This window comes from Amblyomma maculatum, chromosome 7, assembly GCF_055883805.1.
Source record: "Amblyomma maculatum isolate TAMU_Amacu chromosome 7, ASM5588380v1, whole genome shotgun sequence".
Lineage (NCBI taxonomy): Eukaryota > Metazoa > Arthropoda > Arachnida > Ixodida > Ixodidae > Amblyomma > Amblyomma maculatum.
In genome coordinates this window covers 79,315,291-79,338,397 of record NC_139350.1, presented here as the reverse complement: position 1 = coordinate 79,338,397, position 23,107 = coordinate 79,315,291, and the positions used below count along the sequence as shown (strand labels likewise).

The window sequence follows — 23,107 nt, the reverse complement described above, 5'->3', positions numbered from 1 at the left end:
GATTGCACTGAAATTTAAGCGGAAAGGAGACGTCTTTCGAAAGCGCACCGAGAGGACCGTTCAAACATTTACGAGACACGTGGTTCAATGACATCGTGGTTGCGAAACGCCCAACAAGATAACGTGCGCTGCGATGTTCAGTCCACGAAGAGTTTACTTTGCCATAGAACTGTAATTCGTCATCGGTCGGCGGAACATAGCGGATTTCCAATGCATCGCGGTTTCTTAATAGCAATATCATTGCCGTTCCTCATTCCTGATTGTGAACGCTAAAAGGAACCACCATGCCATCTTGCTGCCATCGGGAACAAGCGACGATATTTTTTATGCGTGGCTGTGACGAACAGATTGATAAAAACATCCTTGAATGAAATTGTGAAGCGCAACTATAAGTATTCAGGCTACATGATGGTTTTGCTGTGTCCTATAGGTGGGAACCAATTGCGCATTTCGCAATACCAGCAGCGCTTCGAGTCAGTACTTCCAAAGTGCACAAAGCGTACATTAGTCATGTGCTGACCCAGAAGGCGGTCCTAGTACCGTTGCTCAGCTCGGAAAATACGGAATGTTCGTGAAGCTGCTGGCTAAAATGAGTGCCTGACGCTAGCCTCCATCTCGACCAAAACAGGAAAACCACCCCAAAATATGATCCGTCGCTCCTGCTCTGAAGCAAAATGCGGTAGCATGCTTGAAACAAAGGCCAAACACCTTGCACCATGCGGTGTACAAGTGATGCCGACATATACGAGCAAAAGCATTATGAGCATCCAAGCACCCAATATTGATTCTGCAAGCACGAGTGAGGAACGCCGTTCTTGTCTTGTTACAAACATTTTCCCTCATGGTCAATACAAAAGATATATGAGAACTCTTCAACAGAAGTGAAGAGAGAAGAGTAAAAACTTGTCGTTTGCTTTTAATACGCTGCTTCTGCCTGTACGGGAACGAATCGGGGGATATGACTCTAACAGCGTCGAATATCCCTGCGCCAAAGATGACCGTTATTTGCTTCCGGACTTGCCACGCATGTACGGCCATCAACCGAGTAGCCGATGAAAAGCAAGTAGACGCAAAAGTTTATTGCTCTGCGAGCTTCAATAGCGGGTCTGCCCCAGTTTCTATCTCTTCCATCTTCCCTCAGAGTGATGCTGGCTGTTGCGCCTCTAACGCTGAACGTGTGTCCTCTTCGCAGGTCCGTGTGTACCAAGCGATGCCCGGCGTTTCCCCGCTGCGCGAGGAAGGCCATCGACTCTTGGACGTGAGGCGCATGACGTACACCTCCGTAGGCTGGGAGGTCTTCTACGTAAAAGCAGCCGCCGTCGACTGGATCAAGGACCCTGCCTCGAACCTGGGTGCGCTTCTTACTTTTCTTCTTTGTAAGCAGCCTGTCGCTCTGAGGTGCTCGACATGGTGTGCAGAAGACTTATTGCTAATGGCGTTGTGTTGTGTCAGGTGGCTTTTGCTTTACCGCCGCAAGAAGTGTGGGGCAAATTTTTCTGCGGCACCGTGATTGAGTTATAGGCTGGTTAGTGTCGTTAGTACCACTACTGATTTGTTCGTATCTGTAAGCACGGTGCCGTTTGTAGCGATGGTTGCCTTTTAAATGAAAGCAATATCGGCGAATGCATGCAAAACTGATAGACTCGTAGAAATCGACGGAAAATATTGCTTTTTTTGTGGCACGAAAGTTGTTTGACAAAGCGTCTTGAGTTTGCTACGAGGAGAAATTTTCTCCGAAGCGTAAAGACTATTAGCTCCTTAGCTCAGATACTATTTGTGGGGTAATTGCAGTGGCTTTCGATGGGTTGAGGCGAACAATTAATTTCGTGCGTGAGACCACGCCTCCTACAACTGCTGATTAGTTTGCTGCTGTACAGGTGATAATGTGGTCATTTAGTCTCTCATTGGCGAATGATAATTGGATAAAAGCTACTCGGAAAGTAGACAACGATATGGACTTCTTGCAAAAATTGTTCAGTAGGCTTTCCCACGCTGCTTCTTTCTCCAAACATGGCGTCACTGGCCGCCAGAAAAATGGTGATATAGACCTGAAATCGCATATGTTGCTTCTACACAGATGCATGTAGTGGTAATAGGGCAATTATGCGAATATGTTCTGATGCATAAATCATATGAATTATGGCCATGATATAATGTTTCAATACATTGCTGTTCCGCCATTAGTGGGGATACCGCATAGACGTGAAGCCGACTTAACATTTATGAAAGGGGTCTATTGCCATAGTACCTAAATGCTCATGAGTAATCAGAGTCAACTTTTTGAGTGCGCATTCTTGATTTTGTTGTAACCTACGTACTTAATTGAAAGAGATTCGACTGCACAGGTAGCGCCGTAAATTTTTCAAGTTTCTTGTGTAAGCACGAGAGTACCCGCACCTCGTTTCAAAGCAGGCACTGCAGCAAATATGAGTTGCTCCTGCGCAACTACGCCTTTCCCACCTTTAGGGTTAGCTTCGCCACAATAAAGCCCTTACTGCGGTGAAGCTACATTGCCGTTTTTGATCCTGAGATCGTGAACTAAGTAGATTCGCGGAAGATGGTATGGTATGGTATGGTATGGTATGGTATGGTATGGTATGGTATGGTATGGTATGGTATGGTATGGTATGGTATGGTGTATGGTATGATATGGTATGGTATGGTATGGTCTGGTGTGTGGTATGGTGTATGGTATGGTATGGTATGGTATGGTATGGTATGGTATGGTATGGTATGGTATGGTATGGTATGGTATGGTATGGTATGGTATGGTATGAAGATTGGGTATTTAAAGGGTCTTTGAAAAGAGGAGTTCAGAAAGTGGCACTCAAATGTGCACATTATGTAGCGGAAATCCTACTGAGCGTGCATGCCGCATACACATCCTCAAAAGCGAGCTGATAATTTGCTAGGAATCTTAAAAAAAATCCCGCTTTCCCGCCGACCCGCGCTACCGGCCGTTCACCCGAGTTCCCACATATTATCTGGGGAGCTGCTGTGGGTGCTATCATTGGTTCTCCGCACCGCAACAAGAAGGCGGAGTGCTCGGTCGGCCCTGCAAGGGACCGCGGCGCATCTTCCTTTCCACTCCCTCTTTTTCTGTCTGGCTGTTACGGGAGGCCAATAGCAAAAAAAAAAAAAAAAAGTGAGCTTAACCAAGTTTCTGGCAACGGATGAAGCTCCGTACCGGTATGTAACGTTATGTTTTTCTCTCTCCAGCCTGTGTATGAGTTCAGAGCAAAAACGCAGAGACCATTTTCATGCGCTCATATATATGGTACTACATGTGCTAGACAAAAAAAAAATGAATTAGTATCTAGCAGCGTCACCCCTGCTTTTCTTATATCTTCGGCAGCCCCGTACAGTACCCCTAATGGTCCTGAAGTAACACATGAGCTATGAGGTACGCCGCCCTACATATCAATTCATAGTAATTCCATCAGCTCCATATCAATTCAGTTATCTGGTTGGTCTTAGTGCTCAGTGACATCGCACATCGCACCTTTGCACTTTACCTTCATCTAAATGTGGTCGCTGCGGCTGACAACCGATCCGTGGCTTTGGGCTGAGTTGCGTGTCGAGGAAGAAGTGCTATAATTTATATTTTAAAGTTAAAGATTGCCACCCTGGTTCACAATATTTCAAATGCCGCTGATGCTGCTACATGGGTCGTCCTTCTGATGCGTGTTTATGAAGCGTTCCACGAAGTAATTTCTCCTACAACCCATAAGGGTCGTATATCCCTTTCCCACACTCCCTCTCAGATTTCTGAGGCACCCCCTTAATCAAATTTTTTTTTTAAACTGACAAGTACCAGCTAGATTTTTGAACACTCATATAATTTTATTTCTTAAGGAAATGCCTGGTTCGAAATATGCGCGACGCCAGAGCAATTTCACTTTCATTCAGCATGTGCTCATACTTGCAAAGAAACCAGTGCAACTGTCGCTATAATCTATCTGTAGTCCTAGATTATGAGCGCACGTGTAGGGTCTGCCTAACTACCTATATCAATATAACATAGCCTGGACTATACCTGTTGGACTCGACCTGTCTAAATCCGTACACCCAGCTTTAATAAAGCTTTGTGAAAGGATGGACTGCATCGTAAACACAATAACACCTTAGTAAAGAAACATACTGAAAAGCCGAACATTGCTAATAATTCCTGGCTGTGAGAGCGCCTAGAGCACACAGAGATGCACCAAAATGTACTTCAGCTAGTACCTGGCGCTGAATACAATCTAAAGCTGCTACTGGACCTTTCTTGCCGCGCTAAAAAGCTATTCTTGAGGGTCGTTTTTTCCCTACATCATTGTAATATGGCATTTCAGTATTTCTATTTCCTGACTTTATTGTACTTTTCTATTTTAAGATTTACAAAAAGATTAAAACGCCACATCCGAGGTTCTGGTTGTGATTTCCTTTCTTTGTCGGAGCGCGTATAGTTAGAATCATTTCAATATAGCTTAATGAACGCGTTCCAGCTTTCCTCTTGTACCAATTTTTTCAGCCAGCCGCTTCTTCTCTGAGCGATTCCTCTTGAAAAGAAATGACTGTTGTCTCGGGGACGGGGGCTTTTGCAGCACTCTTTTGCTATTGATGAACAAAGGGTAATGCTAGGCAGACTTCCGCTGTCTCCTCGGCCGTTAATATCATCACATTTAGGTTCGGTAAGTGCCTTCCCGGTGCCACATGGCGGAGTTTTTCTCCATGTGGCGCGCCTTGCACATCTAGAATGTCTTTTTTTTTTTTTTCAGCACTGGGTAAACGTGTTCACAAGGATCATTCGGCACAGTTTAGCGATGCCGAATTAAGAAGCAGTTGTTTAAATGAATACTGGAGACACAATTAGAGTTGAGTTGCTTCCATCGGCCACTGCGCTATATATATGCAATATTCAGGTAAATAATTATCGGGTAGGAATGAGCGAAAAATTCAGGTTCTGCGACAAGCGCCAGATTTTTGCAACGCTTTATTTTTTAGGAGTTTTGGACAGCACCGCCATCCACAGGCAAGGCAATTATCGCACAGCACGTTTAGAAGCAGGCGACACAATTTGGAATCGAGAAGGAGGAAAATTTTTAAACGTAATTTTCTCGGCAGTAAGTACGTCGCTTTCGGCAAGGCGAGCGTCACGATATGTATGGACAGAGAGAGGCACAAAATCGATTTTTACTAACGGCAGAAATTGTATGGAGTTGGCCTCAGCGTTCCTTAAATGACCCTCATCGTCTCCTTCTCACCCGCACCATTTCCAGGAGAGAGAAAAGGACAATGGCGGCTTCGAATCAGCCATCGCTTTGGTCGTAGGGCCCCCTTTCACTCATACTGCTATCCGTAGCACGACGGAGAATGCTTTCAAACTAACCGACTGGCTGCATTATAGGCACAGGGGCAAGCTCTGAGTTGTCCCGCTTACAAGCTGATGATGCCAGTGACACTTGCTACAATAGGTTTATTCCCAGCTGTACATGGTGTTTTGGCGACCTTTCGTGTAGTGTCCTTTATAAACTAACTGTGCGCGGAAACATTCGTCGGAAACGCCAAAAGTTTGGTCTTGTTTACTTTCTCTCTCCTGCTCGATGTACACGCGAATATGTGCGAGTTGATGGCTCCGCCTATTTTGCATACTTTCGCCCCGTCCGTCCGTCTAGTGCTTATGTCAGGACAACTGAACACACTTGTTCGTATAGTGCTTGCTAACCCTGTACCTCGGCCGTATTTCTCGGCCGTATGGTAGTAAATTCAGACTAAATATGAAGCTTTAAATCTGTGAAAACTAAAGGCCAGCACCTGTACTCACTTCTTAAAGAGTTCTAATCCTCTGGAAATACGTTCTAATCCTCTGGAAATAATACAAGTGAGAAGCAAAGAATACAGCCTAGTTACTTTTGGCAAAGATGATACATCTTTGTGTAGTTTTAACAATTTCGCGCAAGTGTCGACTGCCCGGCGAAGTAGAGGAGAAAGCACTGGCAAGGCAAGGAGATGTACGCTATTATTGCTGCTGAACTGAGCGTCATCTCGGAGCCTTCTCTGGTGATTGCGAAGCGATCTTGCTAATTCTTCGGCTGTTATGAATCGGAACCCCATGCAGCTGCGACTAATTCTTTTCATCTACTGCGTAACAGGTAACAGCGAATAGTGGACGCATTTGCGACAGACAGCCTGAGGTGTGAAACTTTCAATATATGCCCACGACAAACTAACTATACGGGAAATGGCGCTATCGCCGGAGTAATTTAGATTTAAGGGTGTGACTGCGGATTAGCGTCCATCCAAAGCCAGTCACATAGATACAAAGCTAAGTTGTATTACTTTTACAGAAATGTAGCAGTTTAAGGAAAATTCGTCCTGAGAAGACGCCTGAGCTCAAGACATCCGTCTGTCTGGTGCTGTCGATCTAAGCCGTAAGGCTAGCAGATCAGGTGGTGCGGCGAGAGCTCATTGAGCAACAACTCGAGGTGGGAACGGCGTTGTTTGAATGTTCAGGGAAAGCCACCGAGGAGGTGGTGCAGATTGGCAGCAAGTGATTGATTACTTGACAGCAGTTGAAGCAGACGCTCTTGAAACGCTGTCCGCAATCGCAGTCGGAGCCTACTGACGTACTTGCCGCGTGAGTTAAGCGTCTGTACGAATCTGAATCCATGAACATGCAGCGGATGGTATGCAAAAGAAAATGGCGACGGCACTTGCTTCGCGAGATTGATTCGCCCGAAGCAGAGCAGCCAAACATGCTGCGTCCTTTTCAGCAGCATGGCCAGTGCGCATGTTCGTGCCGCTCCCGATTTAACGCTCTGATTCGCTTCAGCGCTGCTCTACGGAGAAATCGCCGCTCGCGCGATATTATTAAAAATCTGCGAGGCTGCACGAAAAGACACTTCGGAACGAAGTAGGATAAAAAAAATATCTATGAAGCTTCTGCTGACCCATTTTCAGCTCTTCGAGCAAGTCGTGGAGATGAAAGCAACGCTAAGGGGAGAAAACTGAACATTAAATAGGAGTGGCAAAACATGTGAAAATATTGCACCTACGTCGTCGACACAAACTAAAAATTACTTCTTAGCGCTAAAAAGTTTTCCTCGTTAAAACGTAGACTGCGGCATCTGGTGCTTCTTCTTCTTCTTTTTTTTTTTTTTTTTTCAATGCGATACACGAAATGGGCCGCACAATTTGCGCCGGACAGGGGTGATATACTGTCTCTAGCCCTACGCCAAGACAATGGCAATTAGAGAAATGAGAGCCGTTCTGGTGCGCACCGGCCTTCGCGAAATTCCGTCGCCGACTTGCTCATATTTTCCAGACGAAGCTTTCGCGTGGCAGCCGCCGTCAAGTTTTTCCACATCGGAGACAATCTTCGGGTGACGCGGACAACGTTTGGACGGCCGTCGTGCGAGGGTATTTTGCTCTGCTCACCACGCTGCTGTTTTTGTAAAGCGCTTCAATCGAGCGGATCAGCCATGTCTGCTTCGCTACTTCTCCGTGAGCAGGATTTACAGCCCTTACGCCGGCAAGACCAAGCTAACTTCCAGAGCGAGTTTAATCCGCTAGAAAAGCATATTTGCGACAACAGACGGCTCAAATATGAGAAAAGAAAATAATCCAGGAGTGCCAACTGAGGCGATACTAAGCCCCTCACTCGAATAGTGGCTTGGCGCTCGTATCTTGCGAACGGTTATATATATATATTAGCGAACCGCTTCACGCTTGGCTGAAGGCGTGTACCCACGGCGGCTGTTCACGTGGGGTTGTTAAATTCACGCCCAGTGCGCTATGCTGTAAGCTGTCTTGCTTCCCTCGTGTGTTGATCTTGTATTTTGTTTTCTTGCCTCTCTTATACGCCCGTTTGTTTCGCTTGAAATCCTAAGGCCGGCCTTGTCCCCCGCTGTTCCGTCTTGCGGCAGTTTTTGTTCGTGCCCCGAAGAAGTTTGCTTCGTAAGTGAATTTAGATGCCGGAGAACGGAATGTGTGCGGGCTAAACAAGCGAAGCAGTAATTAGGTTGGGCATTAACGTAGTTTCCCCAGCGGTTGAAGAAAAAGGAATAGTGCGCCCAGAGTGCCATGGTCGTTCGATTATTTGTTTTTGAGAAAGAAACTTTACGAGTCGATATAGCCGCTAGCCATTTCTTGTGCATGTAGAGAGGGCTGCGCCCTGGCGTATCGACATGTGAGAACCGAAGCAAGAAGCTACTGGTTTCAGCAAGTCAGCAGCTAGACAGCGTGTAGCCGTGTAGTGAGCACCATGTGCAGCCTGAATAAGCAGGCTATAACTAAGAGGTTCGCGGGCACAAGCGAAAAAGTAGTATGCTTTTGGAAGCTCTCCAGTATTTAGTCGAATGCCACTAGAGGCGATCTTTAGCGGCCCATCCCGGCTCAATTGTTTCCACAGTTATGCTTAGGCTTTAGACGCGAGAAGTGGGGCTAAAGAATCATTTAAAGGTGACCTGCTATTACTCTTTGTGCAAAGAGTAATTGAGGTTACCAAGCTCCGTCTGAAAAAAAAAATATTAATAATTTATTTATCTACAGTACCTTACATGCCTCCAGGGAGGCATTGTGTAAAGGGGGTGGAATACAGACATGCATAATAGTACCAGAAAAGTAGGAAACAATATATACTAACTAACACTCTTAAAGCACAGCAAAATAGTGCGTTTATAGTTAATACAACAACCAAGCAGAAGAAACCAATCAACATGGAACATATATTAATAAAAAGAAAACATACATAAATATTGCCAGAGGGGTAAAACACGTGCATAGCTATAAATAAAAACGGTGCCAAGGAAGCGACCCCATGAGATGCGAAAATGAGAAAAAAAGAAAGCCATGACACCAGGACGCAGAAAAGAACATCGTAAAAATATTTGTCGCTGAAATGTTTTACTAAATGATCATGGAAAGTTTGACGATTGTGCTGCGAGGCGATGTGTATTGGAAATTCATTCCACAGGCAAATAGCACGTGGGAGCGCTGAAAAGTTAAAGGCATAATTGCTGCGATAAATACATGTATAACTGAAGTTTGTGTGTGATCTGGATAGCGAATAACAGGGTCGTTGGATGTGCAATAACGGGGAGCGAGCGGCATGAAGAAATTTGTGAAATAGGGACAGAAGGGCAATATCTCGAGTCAAGTCTTAACGGGGGGAGTGAGAGTTCCAGCTCTATTTATGTTACGCTTGAATCATATCTATAATTTCCTGAAGTGAAACGACTCGCCCTGTTTTGAATTGATTCTAACATATCGAGTAAGTATTTCTGAGGAGGAGACCAAATGGAGGAGGCGTATTCTAGTTGAGACCAAAAAAATGTTATATGGGCTTGTTTTACGTGGATTAGACAGGACACTATGTAAATTGCGGCGCAGAGACCCTAATGACCGAGAAGAATTAGCTGAAATGGTAGTTATTTGATCAGCCCACTAGGGATTTGCCGTTACGTGAACGCGTATTTATATTCTTTGTTTTTGTGCCAATATATCGTTACCAATGGTGTAAGTAAAGTGAGAAGCAGCTGTCTTTCGAGTGAAGGGGACAATATTACAATTGGAGACATTTAAGGTCATTAGCCATGTTTTACACCAATCGTAAATGCTATGCAAGTTACAGTGGAGTGCAGTGTGATCTTAAGTAGTCATTATTGCTCGCTAGAAATGCAGTCATGAGCAAATATTCGCATTCTGGATGAAATAATATTGGGCAAGTCGTTAATGTAGATTAAGGAAGGTAACGGACTGAGGACGCTTCCTTGAGGCACACCCGATGTAACATCAGAAAGATGAGCTGAGTAGTTACAACTGTTATTTGCTGGCGATTAGAAAGGAAGTTGCGGATCCATGGCAGAGGCAGAGAGCCTAAATGGAGAGCAGAAAGTTTCGATATTAGGCGACAGTGGGCAACACGATGAAATGCTTCTACGAAGTCAAGAAAGCAACAATCAGTTTATAAGTTGAAGCTCATGTTGAAATGAAGGTTGGATTCGAACAGCTGTGACTCGCAGGAAAAACCTTTTCTAGATATATGTTCATTGCGAAAAAAGAAGTTATTAGATTCCAGGTGACCATAAATATGAGACACATTTATATATACTGCGTTTTTATTTTTCCCATTGCCGATTATACACCTTCGTAGAAGCTTTAGACTGCCTGGTCATCATGACTATATGTAGACGCGAAGCTCTACCTATTAAGGCTAGTACAGCAGGGCTCTTCGAGTAACTAGTGGGCATGAAATGGGATATCTTAGGGCTTAGTGAAGTTACGAGGATAAATTAGGGATATAGTGTGCTGAAGAGCGGGCTTGTATTGTGTTATCGATAGATAGATAGATAGATGGATTTATTGAAAGGAAAAGGCAGAGAGGTTGGCCCGAATAATTCAAATCTGGCCTGCTACTCTGCACTGGGGAAGGGGAAGTAGAGAAGAAAGAAGGTCATGATGGGTGACGATGTGGGAGAAGGCATATGAAATATATATACAGACACAGCAGCTTGCTTTACAAACGTGAATCAAGTCCGCTGGCGCTCAAATAACGGCAAAGAGCGCGCACTGCCTGGACGCCCTTCCCCTTGTCCTGCCAAGCGCCCAGCAGCAGTTCCTCCGACAGAGGCCTCTTGTCTAAACGCTTCAAGGAAGCAGCTAGCACATTTCTTTCGTTCGCATACTCTGGGCACACCAATAATACATGGTCCACAGTCTCTGGGATGCCACAAGTTAAACATTCCGGTGAGTCCAGCTGTCCAATTAAATGTAAGTATTTGCGCGTGAAAGCCACGTTTAAACGAAGTCGATGTATCAAGCATGTCTGATGACGCGGAATATCACGCGGAACATAAAATTTAAATGTTCGATCAAGCCTTCTTAGGCGGATGTGTCGGGCGTCTGGTTGAGCCCAGTAGGCTGCTGTAGCAATATTCATATAACTCTTTAGAAGACACGTCGTATCCGCTCTTGAAAAAGGCACAGCTGTTTGGAGGCCATTGATGAGTGCGCTTTTCGCTTCAACATCGGCCTGCTCATTCCCATGGAGGCCGCAGTGGGCAGGAATCCATTGAAACATTATCGTGTGGCCTTGCAGCTGGGCAGATGTGATGAGATCCACAATGTTTAGTGCCAGGGACTGATAGGCAGTGTGGCGTAAGAAGTTTTCCAAAATTTGTAATGCAGTCTTCGAGTCCGTGAATATACACCATTTTTGAGGTGGTTCCCCACATATATAGCGAATAGATTCTCGAATGGCTACAAGTTCGGCAGCGGTTGATGTAGAGGTATGTCCCAAAAGGAAATGCAGAGTCGTTTTCCGAGCTGGTATGACCACAGCTGCAGCGGATGCCTGTGCTGACACAGATCCATCAGTGTATATGTGAATATAACTGGGATATTCTGACCAGATGTGTGCCAGAGTAAGTTGTTCGAGTCCACTAATTGGTACCATTGATTTCTTTAGTATTCCGGGAACACGAAGGCGCACAAAAGGTTTATCCATCGTCCATGGTGGTTGGGTGGGATGATATGGGAGGGCATATCCTGTCGGTACTTGCGACTGATGGCAACGGAGTGCAGTTGTAAAACTGCAGTCCGGCCTCTCATTCAGAATCTTGCTGAGTGGGTGAAAACGGTGTCTTGTAAGTGCTCGTAAATATACACGAAGTGGTTCGTGTGACAAGTATATGGACATTGGGCGAGCGTGTGCCTCTTCAATTGTGCCTTTGTTAGAGGTGCATCTGGGCAGTCCAAGGCATATTTTCAGTGCCTGCGCTTGCACGCTCTCTAAAGTCCGCAAGCAGGAAATGCTCATACTAGAGAGTACTGGGAGACTGTACCGGATGTAGCCAACAAACAGAGCCTCGTAAAGGCGTATTAAGGAGCGCTCAGTTGGACCCCATTTGATGCCAGCTATGTAACGAAGTACATGGCAAAAATTAATTAGCCTCTTCTTCACCATAGCAATATGTTTCGACCAAGATAGTCGGTGGTCAATAATTACTCCCAAGAATCAGTGCCTGGAGACGTATGGTATTACGACTCCATGAAGGGTAATCGGGTAGCGGCTGACACATTTTCCCGTAAACGCGATCACTGCACACTTTTCTGCCGCTAAAAATAAACCTTGACGCCGTAAGTACATCGATGTTAATGACACAGCTCGTTGCAGTCTCGCACGTAGTTGTGGGCGCGTCGAACCAGAGGCCCAGATGCAGATGTCGTCAGCATATGCACTTATGTGGATGTTAGTTGGCAGTTCACTCACCAGGCCAATTAGCGCAACGTTAAATAAAGTTGGGCTGAGAACTCCTCCCTGTGGAACTCCACGACCGAATCGTTATCGGACAGGCAATAACTAGGAGCAGGGTTCCCTTTCAGTAAGCATATAGCTGACAACATAGATGAATTCTATAGCATTATTAAGGGGGGGGGGGGGGGGAGGATAACCGATGGTCGCTTAGGGTAACCAACTGGATTCCAAGGGAAGGAAAGCGTAGCAGGGGGCGGCAGAAAGTTAGGTAGGCGGATGAGATTAAGAAGTTCGCAGGGGTCAAGTGGAGGCAGCTAGCACAGAACTGGGTTAAGTGGAGAAATATGGGAGAGGCCTTCGCCCTGCAGTGGGTATAGTCAGGCTGATGATGATGATTAAGAGGAGGCAGGCATTGTAAATAAGGTTAATGAGCGGTATAAGCTGAATGTTGTACAGGCCTACGCGCCTAGTCATGTATTCATGTAGTCAAAAAGGCAGAGGTGCTCAAAGTCGTCTTCGCTTGCACGTACAAGCTCCACGTGTGGGCCCTACTACCACAGAATTCCACTGACTCGGCAGCTATTCTAAGTTTCAGTGGTTACAGGTCCCCTTCGATGGACAACAGTCATGAGCACACTGTTTCCCGCCCAAAAAGCAGCGTTGCATGTTGACATGCGTTCTCCTCATCCATGCCTCTCTCTAGGAAATTGCTAAACCTCATAGCAGGAAGCAGTTGCCGTTGCAGTGGCTGTAATTTCATCCAAGGCAGTTTGTGGCTGTATTTTTCTACGGCTATGCGTTCCTTCGCGAACGAATCCCGGAACGAGGTGTTTTTTTTTTTTTCCCGTGGCTTCATCGTCATATACGCAAATGCAAGCCTCGAGGGTTGTAAGAAAACGACCGCAGTTTACCGTCCCAACAAGTTTGCAGTTAGTAAGATGACCTGGTTTGACTTCACGCAACCTCCTTCTTAATTCTGTGCTGAGCTGGTTTCTGTCCAAGAGGCGCTTCGCTCTGCGGCCGCCATTACCATGCTTCCTAGAGCCGGCCACATTTGCACCGGCGCTCTTCGAGGAACAGTTCTACTCAGACGCGTCAGTCGCAGCACAGAAATCCACCAGAACATACACCGTCTGCAGACTCGCGTCCAGCAACCAATTTGAACTGAGTTCATCATATGTGGCCTCCTCAATTCGTGAACACTCTCTAGCCCGTCTGGTGACAGTACCCTCAGTGCTTCGGCACCGCAATGAGGATGGCGCTACCCTCGTTTTATTACCGCGGTCACAAACAGGCTCTCGTCGCTTACTGTGCTGTCACCTTCACCCGGGGTTTTTCCTGTGCTGGAGAGACTGCGCTTCGTAGAATCCAGATCGAGGTTACCCTCACTCCTGCCGTCACCCTGAAGTGGCCTCAATGTCGACATATTGACACTTATTTCTACACCCCAGATTTCCTGCCTGTAATTGCCGAAATAGTGAGGCAGACATTCCCACTGGTTGTGGGCTTTCTCGGCACTGAAGACAACGAAAATCCGACACCTGGTAGCAAAAGGTCGGCCGTTGAACAGCTCGTCCTCGTACACTGCTTGGACGCAGTAAACATATCTTCGTACCCATCTCGATTTTAGATCGGTAAACCTTTCTTCGCCATTTTAATGCACCCCTCCTCCTTTTTGTTTATTATCTCAACAAACTTCTTTATTCTTTAAGGCAACAAAATGTCCAAGTTTGCAGTGATCAATCTAGGTAATTAAGCGGATGCTACAACTGGTATAAACTCGACCTTTTTGATCGTTGAGTGTGTATTGGGAGCGGACTTTAGAGGGCCCGATCGATTTCCGCGGAAAATTCCTGCTATACGGGGAGCATGCTTCAAGCGCGCGCGCTTGCGAACATTCTTTCTGTGTGCGTTCGAAGCAACCACGCCTAAATGGGAGCACTGGGAGTCATTTAAGCATAGGGAGTTCATTTCTTTAGAAGAGTAGGTGGAAGAGCTTCCTGAAGTGATTCAAGTCACTTGCCGCCGTGCGACACGATCTTAAGTCTCACGCTAGAGCGCAGGAAGATCAAATAATCAACAACGTCGCAGCAGTTTTCCGCCCATGCGCTTCAACATCAAAGAGAGGTCACCGAGAAAGGAAGTCTCGCTTGCAGCCGCTCGCGACAGTCCGACCCGTGTTAACGACACGCGGTGCGGTCAAATTCAAAATGTGCGCGAGCATATCGCTCTGTGCCGGCGTATCATTTCGAAGCGCTTCCAGCTAACTCCTTTTATTCAGTCTTCCCTTAGCAGCTGAGATTCCTTCGTGCACACTATGCGTGGCCGCGCTGTTTCATTCCGACGAACGAAGAAGTAGACGGCTGTTGCAAGCACTGTCCTCAGCCACAAAGCGAGTACCATGCGCGCCAAATCGCCCGGTAAGCTGCACCGAAACCTTCTCTGCCATTTTTAACTCAATTCGTGGAGCCGCACAAACTTAAATCGAAATCTGGCGATGTTGCCAGCAGTCTGAGGCGCGTACACGAATTGCTTACGCTCTTCCGTTTCTGTACGATCTTCGTTGACTTTATGACACGTGTCTAGTTTGCGGGGTCATTCGTTTAGGAGTCGCATTTGATCTCGTTTTTGCTGTCACGATTCCCTTAATTTCCTCTCGCTTCGTTAGTACACGTCCTGATGGTCTATTTCCTCTCTTCCGGCAAGGCATTGCCGCTGGAAAGGATCCGTTCCGTAATTGCTGCTTCCGTACTTTCCCCCCTTCGCCGTCAGATACAACCGTCAATAGCCAGAAAAGATTAGGCACGGCTGCTTTCCTTTTCACTGAGCAGAACAGCAGCTGCAGGGGAAGAAATAAAGAGGCAAATGGTCAAAGAGGGAAGTAAGAACAGTCTGAGGCCCGCGGTTCGTGTAACCCAGCTGACGCTGCACGATCGCCAATAAGAGGACATAACGCAATCAAAAGCGAATAGAGTGAAGGAGTGAGACGCAGGCCCGAAAACAAGCAGAACGACACAATTCTCCCTGCCGCCGTTCAATGAGACAGGGCTCAGATGAGCGCAATTACCGTAACGGCCGGTGGATCTTGTTTCGGTGTGTGCGCCCGGCGCTCTTGCTGGTCTTTCTGTTTCTGGGCCTGGTGGGGCTGGGGGCCATGAGCCACGCTTCTGAATGCGTCGGGGGCGCGTGTCTGGGCGTTTGTTCTGTACGACGCTGGTTGCCGTTTTGTTGTGGGTTGCCCCTGTAGGTGCCCCGGGCAAGACCCCGAGTAGCGTTATAGATAGGCAGGTACGGGGCGCCTGTCGAACGGACTGACTCTGCGGGTCCGTTCTATTCGTTTCGCGGGCTTTTCTCACCTCGTTGCGCTAACCGTGCGGGATGTGCGTGTCTGGGCATCGTCCATGTAGGAGGCGCAATAATTAAACGCAGCTTCCTCAGTTGGCGCTGCCCATGACTGTTTCTCTTTATTTATTTCCTTCCTTCTGTCCTCCCTGGTTTCCTTTTTGCTGTCTATCTTCCTTCTTTTCAGATCCTTCTATTTTTCCTCGTTTCCTTCTTTCCTCCTTGATTTCTCCGTTGCATCCTTTCATTCTATTTTCTTCCCTTCTTCTTTCCTGTCTTTTTTATATCTTACTTTGTTCCTTATTACCTTTGTTGCTTCCTTTCCTGTTTTGTTTCATTGACTTTCTTTTTCTAACTTTATTTCGAATTCCTTCCTTCGTTTTTATTTCTTTGCAATTTTCTTCGTTTCTTTCTTGTTCGTTTGTATCTTAACTTGAGTACTTTCTTTCCGTTTGCTTCTTTTCTTTTTCTAATTTTTCCCTTCCTTTTTTTTTGTATGCATATTTTTCTTCCTTTCTTACCTTATTTATTCCTCCTATTTTCTTTCTGTTTTTCTTTCCGTTTTTGTTCTTTCTGTGCTACTTTATTTCATCCTTTGTTTGTGAATATTTATTTCTTTCCTACTGCAATTTTTTGCCGTTATTTTTCTCATTATTTTTCATTTTCTTCCCGCTCATTCATATTTTTTTTAACCTTCTTTGTTTCTGACTTCCTTCTTCTTTCTTTCCATCTGTATTTCTTACTGCTATTTTAATTTCTTGCTGTCCTATATTTCTTTTTATTCTTTTTTCTCTTCCTTTCGTTTCCTTCTATTTCTCCTTTCCCTTTTTCTCTCTACTTGTCTTGCCGTCCTATATCCGTAATAATTTTTCTTACTTCCTTATTTTCTTCCTTTTCTCTCCTTTTCCGTTCCTCTCTTTTTCATTTCTATTTGCTACGTTTCTTGCGGCTCTTTATACATTTTTTACTGTCCTTCCTTCTTTTTTCTTCCTTTAGTTCTTTCTATACTACTGCGAAAGCATTTCTTCGCTCATATCAGTGGCGTACGTAGACAGAGCCCGTAGACAAGACCTGTAGGCAAACTTGTCTGCACCGACTCACACCACCATTAATCAAACCACTATCATTCTGCTCCTCAGCCGTACGCGCAAACGACTACGCTACGCTGACTGCCTTAGAATAGGCACTTTTAAAAGGGCGTACGCAGTAAGCGTGCGCACGTATCGGGTACTACGTCGCATGCGCTGCAAACAGCGCGAATACGACTCTTGACCGTGCTGCAGCGTCCGCCACGTGCAGCGAGTACAGAGTGCACAGTGGCCCCATCTAGTGTCAAGACGTCAAAGCACGTGAACTCTGCTTTAAATATATATATATATATATATATATATATATATATATATATATATATATATATATATATATATATATATATATATATATATATATATATATATATATATATATATATATAGCGATAAGAAGAATACCAACCCTGCTAGCCTTTTTTTTTTTTTTGTTTACGAGAAGTAAAATTGCTGAAACTGAAGAAAGTGAAAGCGCCGACAAAAAGTTTGAGAATGCACGTCGTTGCTATGACGAGTAAGTACACAGCTTACAGCTCTGCTAATTAGGCCTACAGCTTGAAAATCACCAAGTTATCTAGAAAACAACGAATATTCGTAGCTTATACCTCGGCGTGTGTGCGAGAGTGAGTGTAACAAAAGTGAACGCCACCGGTTAAAGGGTGTTATAGCGTCGGAGAAAGCAGCGGCGAGGTGTATTCGTTCCGAAGCGGGCCGCCATGTTGCCAACTCATTCCGAAATGCACGCAGCGACGTACGCTAGGATTCGTTATGTACGCATAGCCCGTAGGACTTTTTTTTTTTTATAAATTCGAAGGCTTGCCATCTGGCACAGAATGAGGCTGTCTTTTAACTTAGAGGAAGTCATGCAGTCTATTTTCTCAAGGAACTGGAGCAAGCTCCGGCGCTTAATATTCTCCATTAGCCACAAGTCTAAAAGTTCCTCCTATGTAGCCGCCAGTCCAACTTGGACTTGGACATGAAGAGATACGCACAGATCTGCGCATGCGCATTCGTTACCCACATCGTCGCGGCGTATGTAATGTCACTGCGTACTCCCAATAAAGGTGTCTAATGCACTTGTAATGCCCTTTCTCGAGCGTAAGGACACCGAAAAATGCTGAGGGAAAGGACAACACTGGCTGTAAATATTAAAAAAATAAAAATAAAAGGAATTAAAAAACATGTCCTAGAGTATAGGGTATTGTGAGCAACGAAAGTGTTTCGTTGCGCCACCTTGCGATGTTGACACAAAACACCAGAGCACAGCAGTCTCGTGCGGCAGGGAACAGCAAATGAGCCTCGACATTAAAATAATTCTTCATGTATAGCGAGAAACGTCTGTCGAAACGACAAAGGCATAAAGAAACGAACATGCAGCAACGTAATCGGCAGCGGCAAACGAAATGCTTTCGCATCACTGCACCTAAGCAGACTTAAGTGGTTCAGTGGGATTTTCGGATTTGTTTTACTTTCATTTTTGTTTCTTCCGTTCTTTCCTTCTTTTATTATTTCCACTTCCTCTCATTCCTTGTTTCTTTCTTTCCTTCTGTGTTTTCATTTTCTTAATACGTTTCTATCCGAATTTAGGTCTTTCTTTGCCTTTTCGTTCCTTCTGTCTTGGTTTGTGCCTATTTTCTCATATTCTTTCTTTTCCTTTCCATTTTTATTTCTTTCTGCCTTTTCCTTCTCTTTCTATTTTTGATTCATTGTGTTTCTTCCTTTCCATGCTTTTCATTTTTTATTTTCCATTTGATGCTTTGTTGCTATAAAATATGACCAAGCACATAAGTAGATTGGCATTCAACGAGTAGCAGCCATTGCGCATATTCAGGTTACTAATGCCACCTTCCTTCTTGCGCGAGCCGTTTAATGAGGAGCGTCCCACTGTTGTGCTACTCGTGGGAATCGCGCCCCAACTGCTGGGTGCTCTGCCCGCCTAGCCTTCTGTCTCGCATACTTTCATGCTTGTTTGTAACACGGTGTCATTAAGACTATTTAATTGCGGGATATATAGAGGCGGAAAACGTTCGTGCTTAAAGCAATTGACGTGGTGATTCCTTGTAATCGCTGCTTCTTTTGTCCTAAAACGCATTTCCTGTCAATACGTTTCGCAGCAAGGAAAAAGAATACTATTCTTACACCGACGAATCGCATTATATTTTATAGTTACCAGAATGAACGCATCAAGGTAGCAATCGAGTACTTTGCTAGCGTACGAGTGAGCTTAGGTTACGTAGCTAGAGGAAAGCCGTAATAAAAATTTTGTGTGACTTTCGTTTTGTTCGTTTTCACTGCGCGTCCATAAGGATTAGGTTACCGCGCTAACGGAAGTCGAAGCCACTCGTCGGGGATCAGAGGGCTTAGGCTCGAGGCATCCCAACTCATTGTTTTCTGATAAGGTCGTCAGAGACACCGAGTTGCGCCCCCCGCCTTTTTCACTCCGCTCCGAAGCGAGCGACTTGGCTGCGCGGCGCGGGTATGGCTTTGCGGAAGCTACCGAATTGCCCCCGGCGCACCTGTCACGGAAGCGAGCGTTTGACTTTCAGCGATTTGCAGTCGGCACTTGTAATCAATAATTAAATGAAAATTAGTACCTTCGAGCTAATTAGCTGGCTAATTAGCGCGTTGCCACCCCACTTCCTTCCGCGCGTGTCGTTAGGGGATTACTGCTCCGAGCAGGTCGTTTCATTCCTTGAAAAGGGCGTAGGAATGCAAGAAACAGGCTGAAAAAAAAAAATAAAAGAAAGAGGACCTTGTCTATGCGTTTATATATATATCTACATTCGTGAACGATTTCGGGCACCCTCGATAGCATGTATGTTTAATTTAAACACCGCGACAACGCTTGCTCTTTGTTGGCTCGAGCTACCACTGCCTCTTTCTCTCTATTAAGATAGGCAACGACGGGCGCCGTCGTTTCCGGCCGTGCTGTTATTTTTCTTCCTTCTCCTCGTTACAATCTGCCTCTCCCCGCCCACCTCGTCTTCCTCCCCGAAACCTTTCGCCGCCGGCTGCTCAGGGAACAATTAATGCCCGGAGCTGTTCACGGCAGCCCCGTGCTGCAGACAGCGCTCCAGGGAACGTCCGGGCCGTCGATCGAACTATACGTGTTGTGCGCGCCGACAAATTGCGAACATTAAGTCCTGCGAGTTCTGCTGCCAGGCAGCGTATTCTGCGCCTTCGCGAGCGCCGCGTGGCCCCTGTGTGCGAGGGCATTTCAGTTCGTTCGTTGGTTTGTCTTGGCTGAACGAGTTAAGGGCAATAAATTACCGTTCTTGCGCTTGTTTTTTTTTTTTTTTTCCAAGAGCAATCAATAAGGTGGATTTTTGTTCCACGGTCCGTATTGTTTGCCCTCGTGCGAAACGCGAACGCTTATTGCTTTTACGAGCGTGTATAATTTATATTTAGCTGTTCATTAAAAAAAAAAGTCGGTTCCACGTTTGAACTGTCAGGCCGATCGAGATCGCGGAAATAGCGTAGGTGTCTGCGGTATTGCTCTTGGCGGATCTGTATTAAGGCGATGTTGAGGACCTGGACCTCAGGATAATGAAGTCAAATTCTTTGCTCGGTTCGAGAAGCCAACTGCACGTTCTATACAGAATTCACCCTCATCACATTGCGCAGCTGGCGGTTGTCGCCCTATGCATATGAATGATTGCCTCAGCCTTTTTTCTGGCAGTCTGCGAGCTTTTGTGATTGGCAGTGTGCTGGACGTGAGTGAAATGGTCATGTGTCTTAGCTGTTGCGAGTGTGTACAAAATATTACAGCAAAATATTTCGTATAGCTTAACATCAGATGCAGTTCTTGGTTTCATTTATCTGAAACTGAAGTGGATGATTTCACATACTGTGGAGTAGCAGGCCGCTCATACTAGTACTTGTTCTTCAGCACTTTTCGGCTAAAAAGCTGCTTTTCTTCGTGAATATGGCGCTTCAACCGGACTAGCCATGTCTTCTTCGAAACCGACATTCTTAAAGATGTACTATCGGGCGAAAATTCAGGCTGTTAGCGTCTCAAGACTTGGCAGAGCCAAAAGAAAAGTTCGGAGAAAGAGAATGCGAGAAGGCTCTGTCGAAGAACGTTTCTTTTTAGCGATATCTCCGTGGCATTATGTACACACCGAACAAATTCACCAAATTCAACCCAACCATGCAATGTCACTTGGTTATCGATGCCGGATAGCTTTATCATTCCTTCTGTGTGTGTGTGTGTGTGTGTGTGTGTGTGTGTGTGTGTGTGTGTGTGTGTGTGTGTGTGTGTGTGTGTGTGTGTGTGTGTGTGTGTGTGTGTGTGTGTGTGTGTGTGCGCGTGTGTGTGTGTGTGTGTGTGTTTGTGTGTGTGTGAAAGCATTTCTTGTCTCATGTGTGGCGTAAATAGGAATTGTGGACAAAGCGGCAGCAGAGCGTGTCCACACGAACCGTCAGTAGATAAACAAAATATTACCGCGACTATATTTTGAACGCGCGCCAAAACAAACAGGTTAGCTTGCCTGGCTCAGGCACGGGAGCACTATACTATCCTCGCAGCTGATCGCGCTTCGCGTAAAATTGCAACACACTGGCTGTTCTGTGAACATCATCATTGTCTTCATGAAGTTCCATCTGTGCTGTTCCTTCATTGATGATCATGATAATATATAAACCTAGGTGAATACGCCATCTGGAACAGTGCGGCCGAAGTCCGCGATCCTAATATCGGGCAAATTCACCAGGTGGCGTGACAGAATTCGCGAAACATGAATTATTGCGTTCGTTATATGGCTTAGAAAGAAAAAGTTATTTGCAAAATGGGCAAGGTTTAATTCATCTGGGGCAAGAAAAAAATAACTGGTATGTGCGGTGGACTCTAAAAAAGAGCGGGGGTTCGCTTTGTACACAGTTGCGAAAAGTATCTAAGGGGTTAGGACCTGGTGACGAGCTTGCCAACTAACTGGCGAGCGATGCGACGAAAACAAAGAAACAAAACCAAGGTGAATCGTAGCGTGAGCACGCTCCTCCATGTTTCCTTCCTCCATGTTTTCCGGCCTCGGCCTGGATTGACAACTGGCTGATTTCGTCTTGTCTGGCGAAAACGGTTTATATAACTGGTAGTTTTAATATAGTTTTGTGAAATTATAGTACCTTGTGATGAATAAAATAGCGTTGTTGGCTTTTATATATTTAAATGCTTTTCTTTGGTTTACCGTCGTGAACGCAAGCCCAGCTCTGCTGCGACGGGAAAACCCTTATTCTAAAACTCTCCGCTCGGCTAGCACGTTGCGCCGCCGCAAACTATTTCCTTGGGGGCCCCAAGCCTTGGGTCCCCCTATTCTAAAACTCCCTTTTACTGTGGAAATTCTACCGTGACTCCCTCGCATCAATGGCCGCTAAAACTGGGAGGTTAACGCGTCAAAAGTGAGGTGTTGAACGCGGCAAGACCACGCGACCCTGTCGAGGAATGATCTGCCCAGCGCGAACTGCTCATCATATGCAGTGAATTAGTGTAATCGGCAGGATGATCTCGGCTCGTCTGCCAGTGGTGTTCGACTGACGTCCCCTTCCTATCGCAGGTCTGCTGATGACAGTGCGCACGGCGCACGGCCGGCGGCTGGAGGAGGGCGTCCTGCGATTCGCCAAGAGGCACCAGGGCCACGTGAACAAGCAGCCCATCCTGGTGGTGTTCAGCGACGACGGCAGGCCCAGCAGGGAGACGCTGTACCCGACCGCCGCCTCAGGCGGTGAGTGTTTGCGTCAGCCTCGTGCCTTTCTTTGCATACCGGCGTTTGGATTTGACTTCGGGGTGGGGGTTAGCAAGGGAAGACGTAATAACTTTTCACCCTCGATAGATACCTGAACCACCAATTGGGAAGACAGCCCAGCTTAAAACGACATGTATCGTGAACACTACACAAAGGAAGCGTCATGTTTGTTGCCATGTGTTCGCTGTGTGGGTCGGATTCCTCTCCATGTTGTTTCCAACTGCGCCATCTGTCGTGGAAGCATGTTGAAACAACTCGTCCAAGCATTCACAATTTTTTGGAACCTGAGCTTTGTATGAAATTAAGGCAGAATCGGCTTTATCCGTCTCTCCTGTAGAGCGGAATTAGGCAGGGGGGGGGGGGGGGGGGGGGGGGGGGGATAGCGGGGGTTCCATTTGAACTATGTATCTTTTTTTTTTTAACTTCTGTAAAGAAAGAAAGCAATGTGCTTCCGTATCAAGTCAAGCAAAATTTCCCGCTTGAGAGGTCGGATCTGGACTACAGATCCGACCAGCGTTCGCATACTAATTCCCCTTCCATTTTTCCTATCAAGGAAATATTTTCATCATCAACATAGTCGTCGCCATCTCTTTGAAGAGAGGGGGGGAGGGGGGGGGAGTAGGGTGCTCCTTTTTTTCTTGAATCCGCGGGATGCCGGAATAGAAGAAGCGAGGGAAATAAACACTTAGGGAGTGGTACAG

At 45.9% G+C, this 23,107-nt stretch overlaps 1 protein-coding gene across 1 annotated transcript in view; it reads left to right on the top strand.

Annotated features, from left to right (window-relative positions):
* LOC146183717 (bone morphogenetic protein 2-like) overlaps positions 1–23,107 on the top strand; it is a 343,803-nt gene that overhangs the window by 263,298 nt on the left and 57,398 nt on the right. The window contains exons 4-5 of the mRNA XM_084608750.1: positions 1,193–1,352; positions 22,218–22,385. Coding sequence (XP_084464876.1) covers positions 1,193–1,352; positions 22,218–22,385 — 328 coding nt within the window. The remainder of the gene's footprint in view (positions 1–1,192; positions 1,353–22,217; positions 22,386–23,107) is intronic.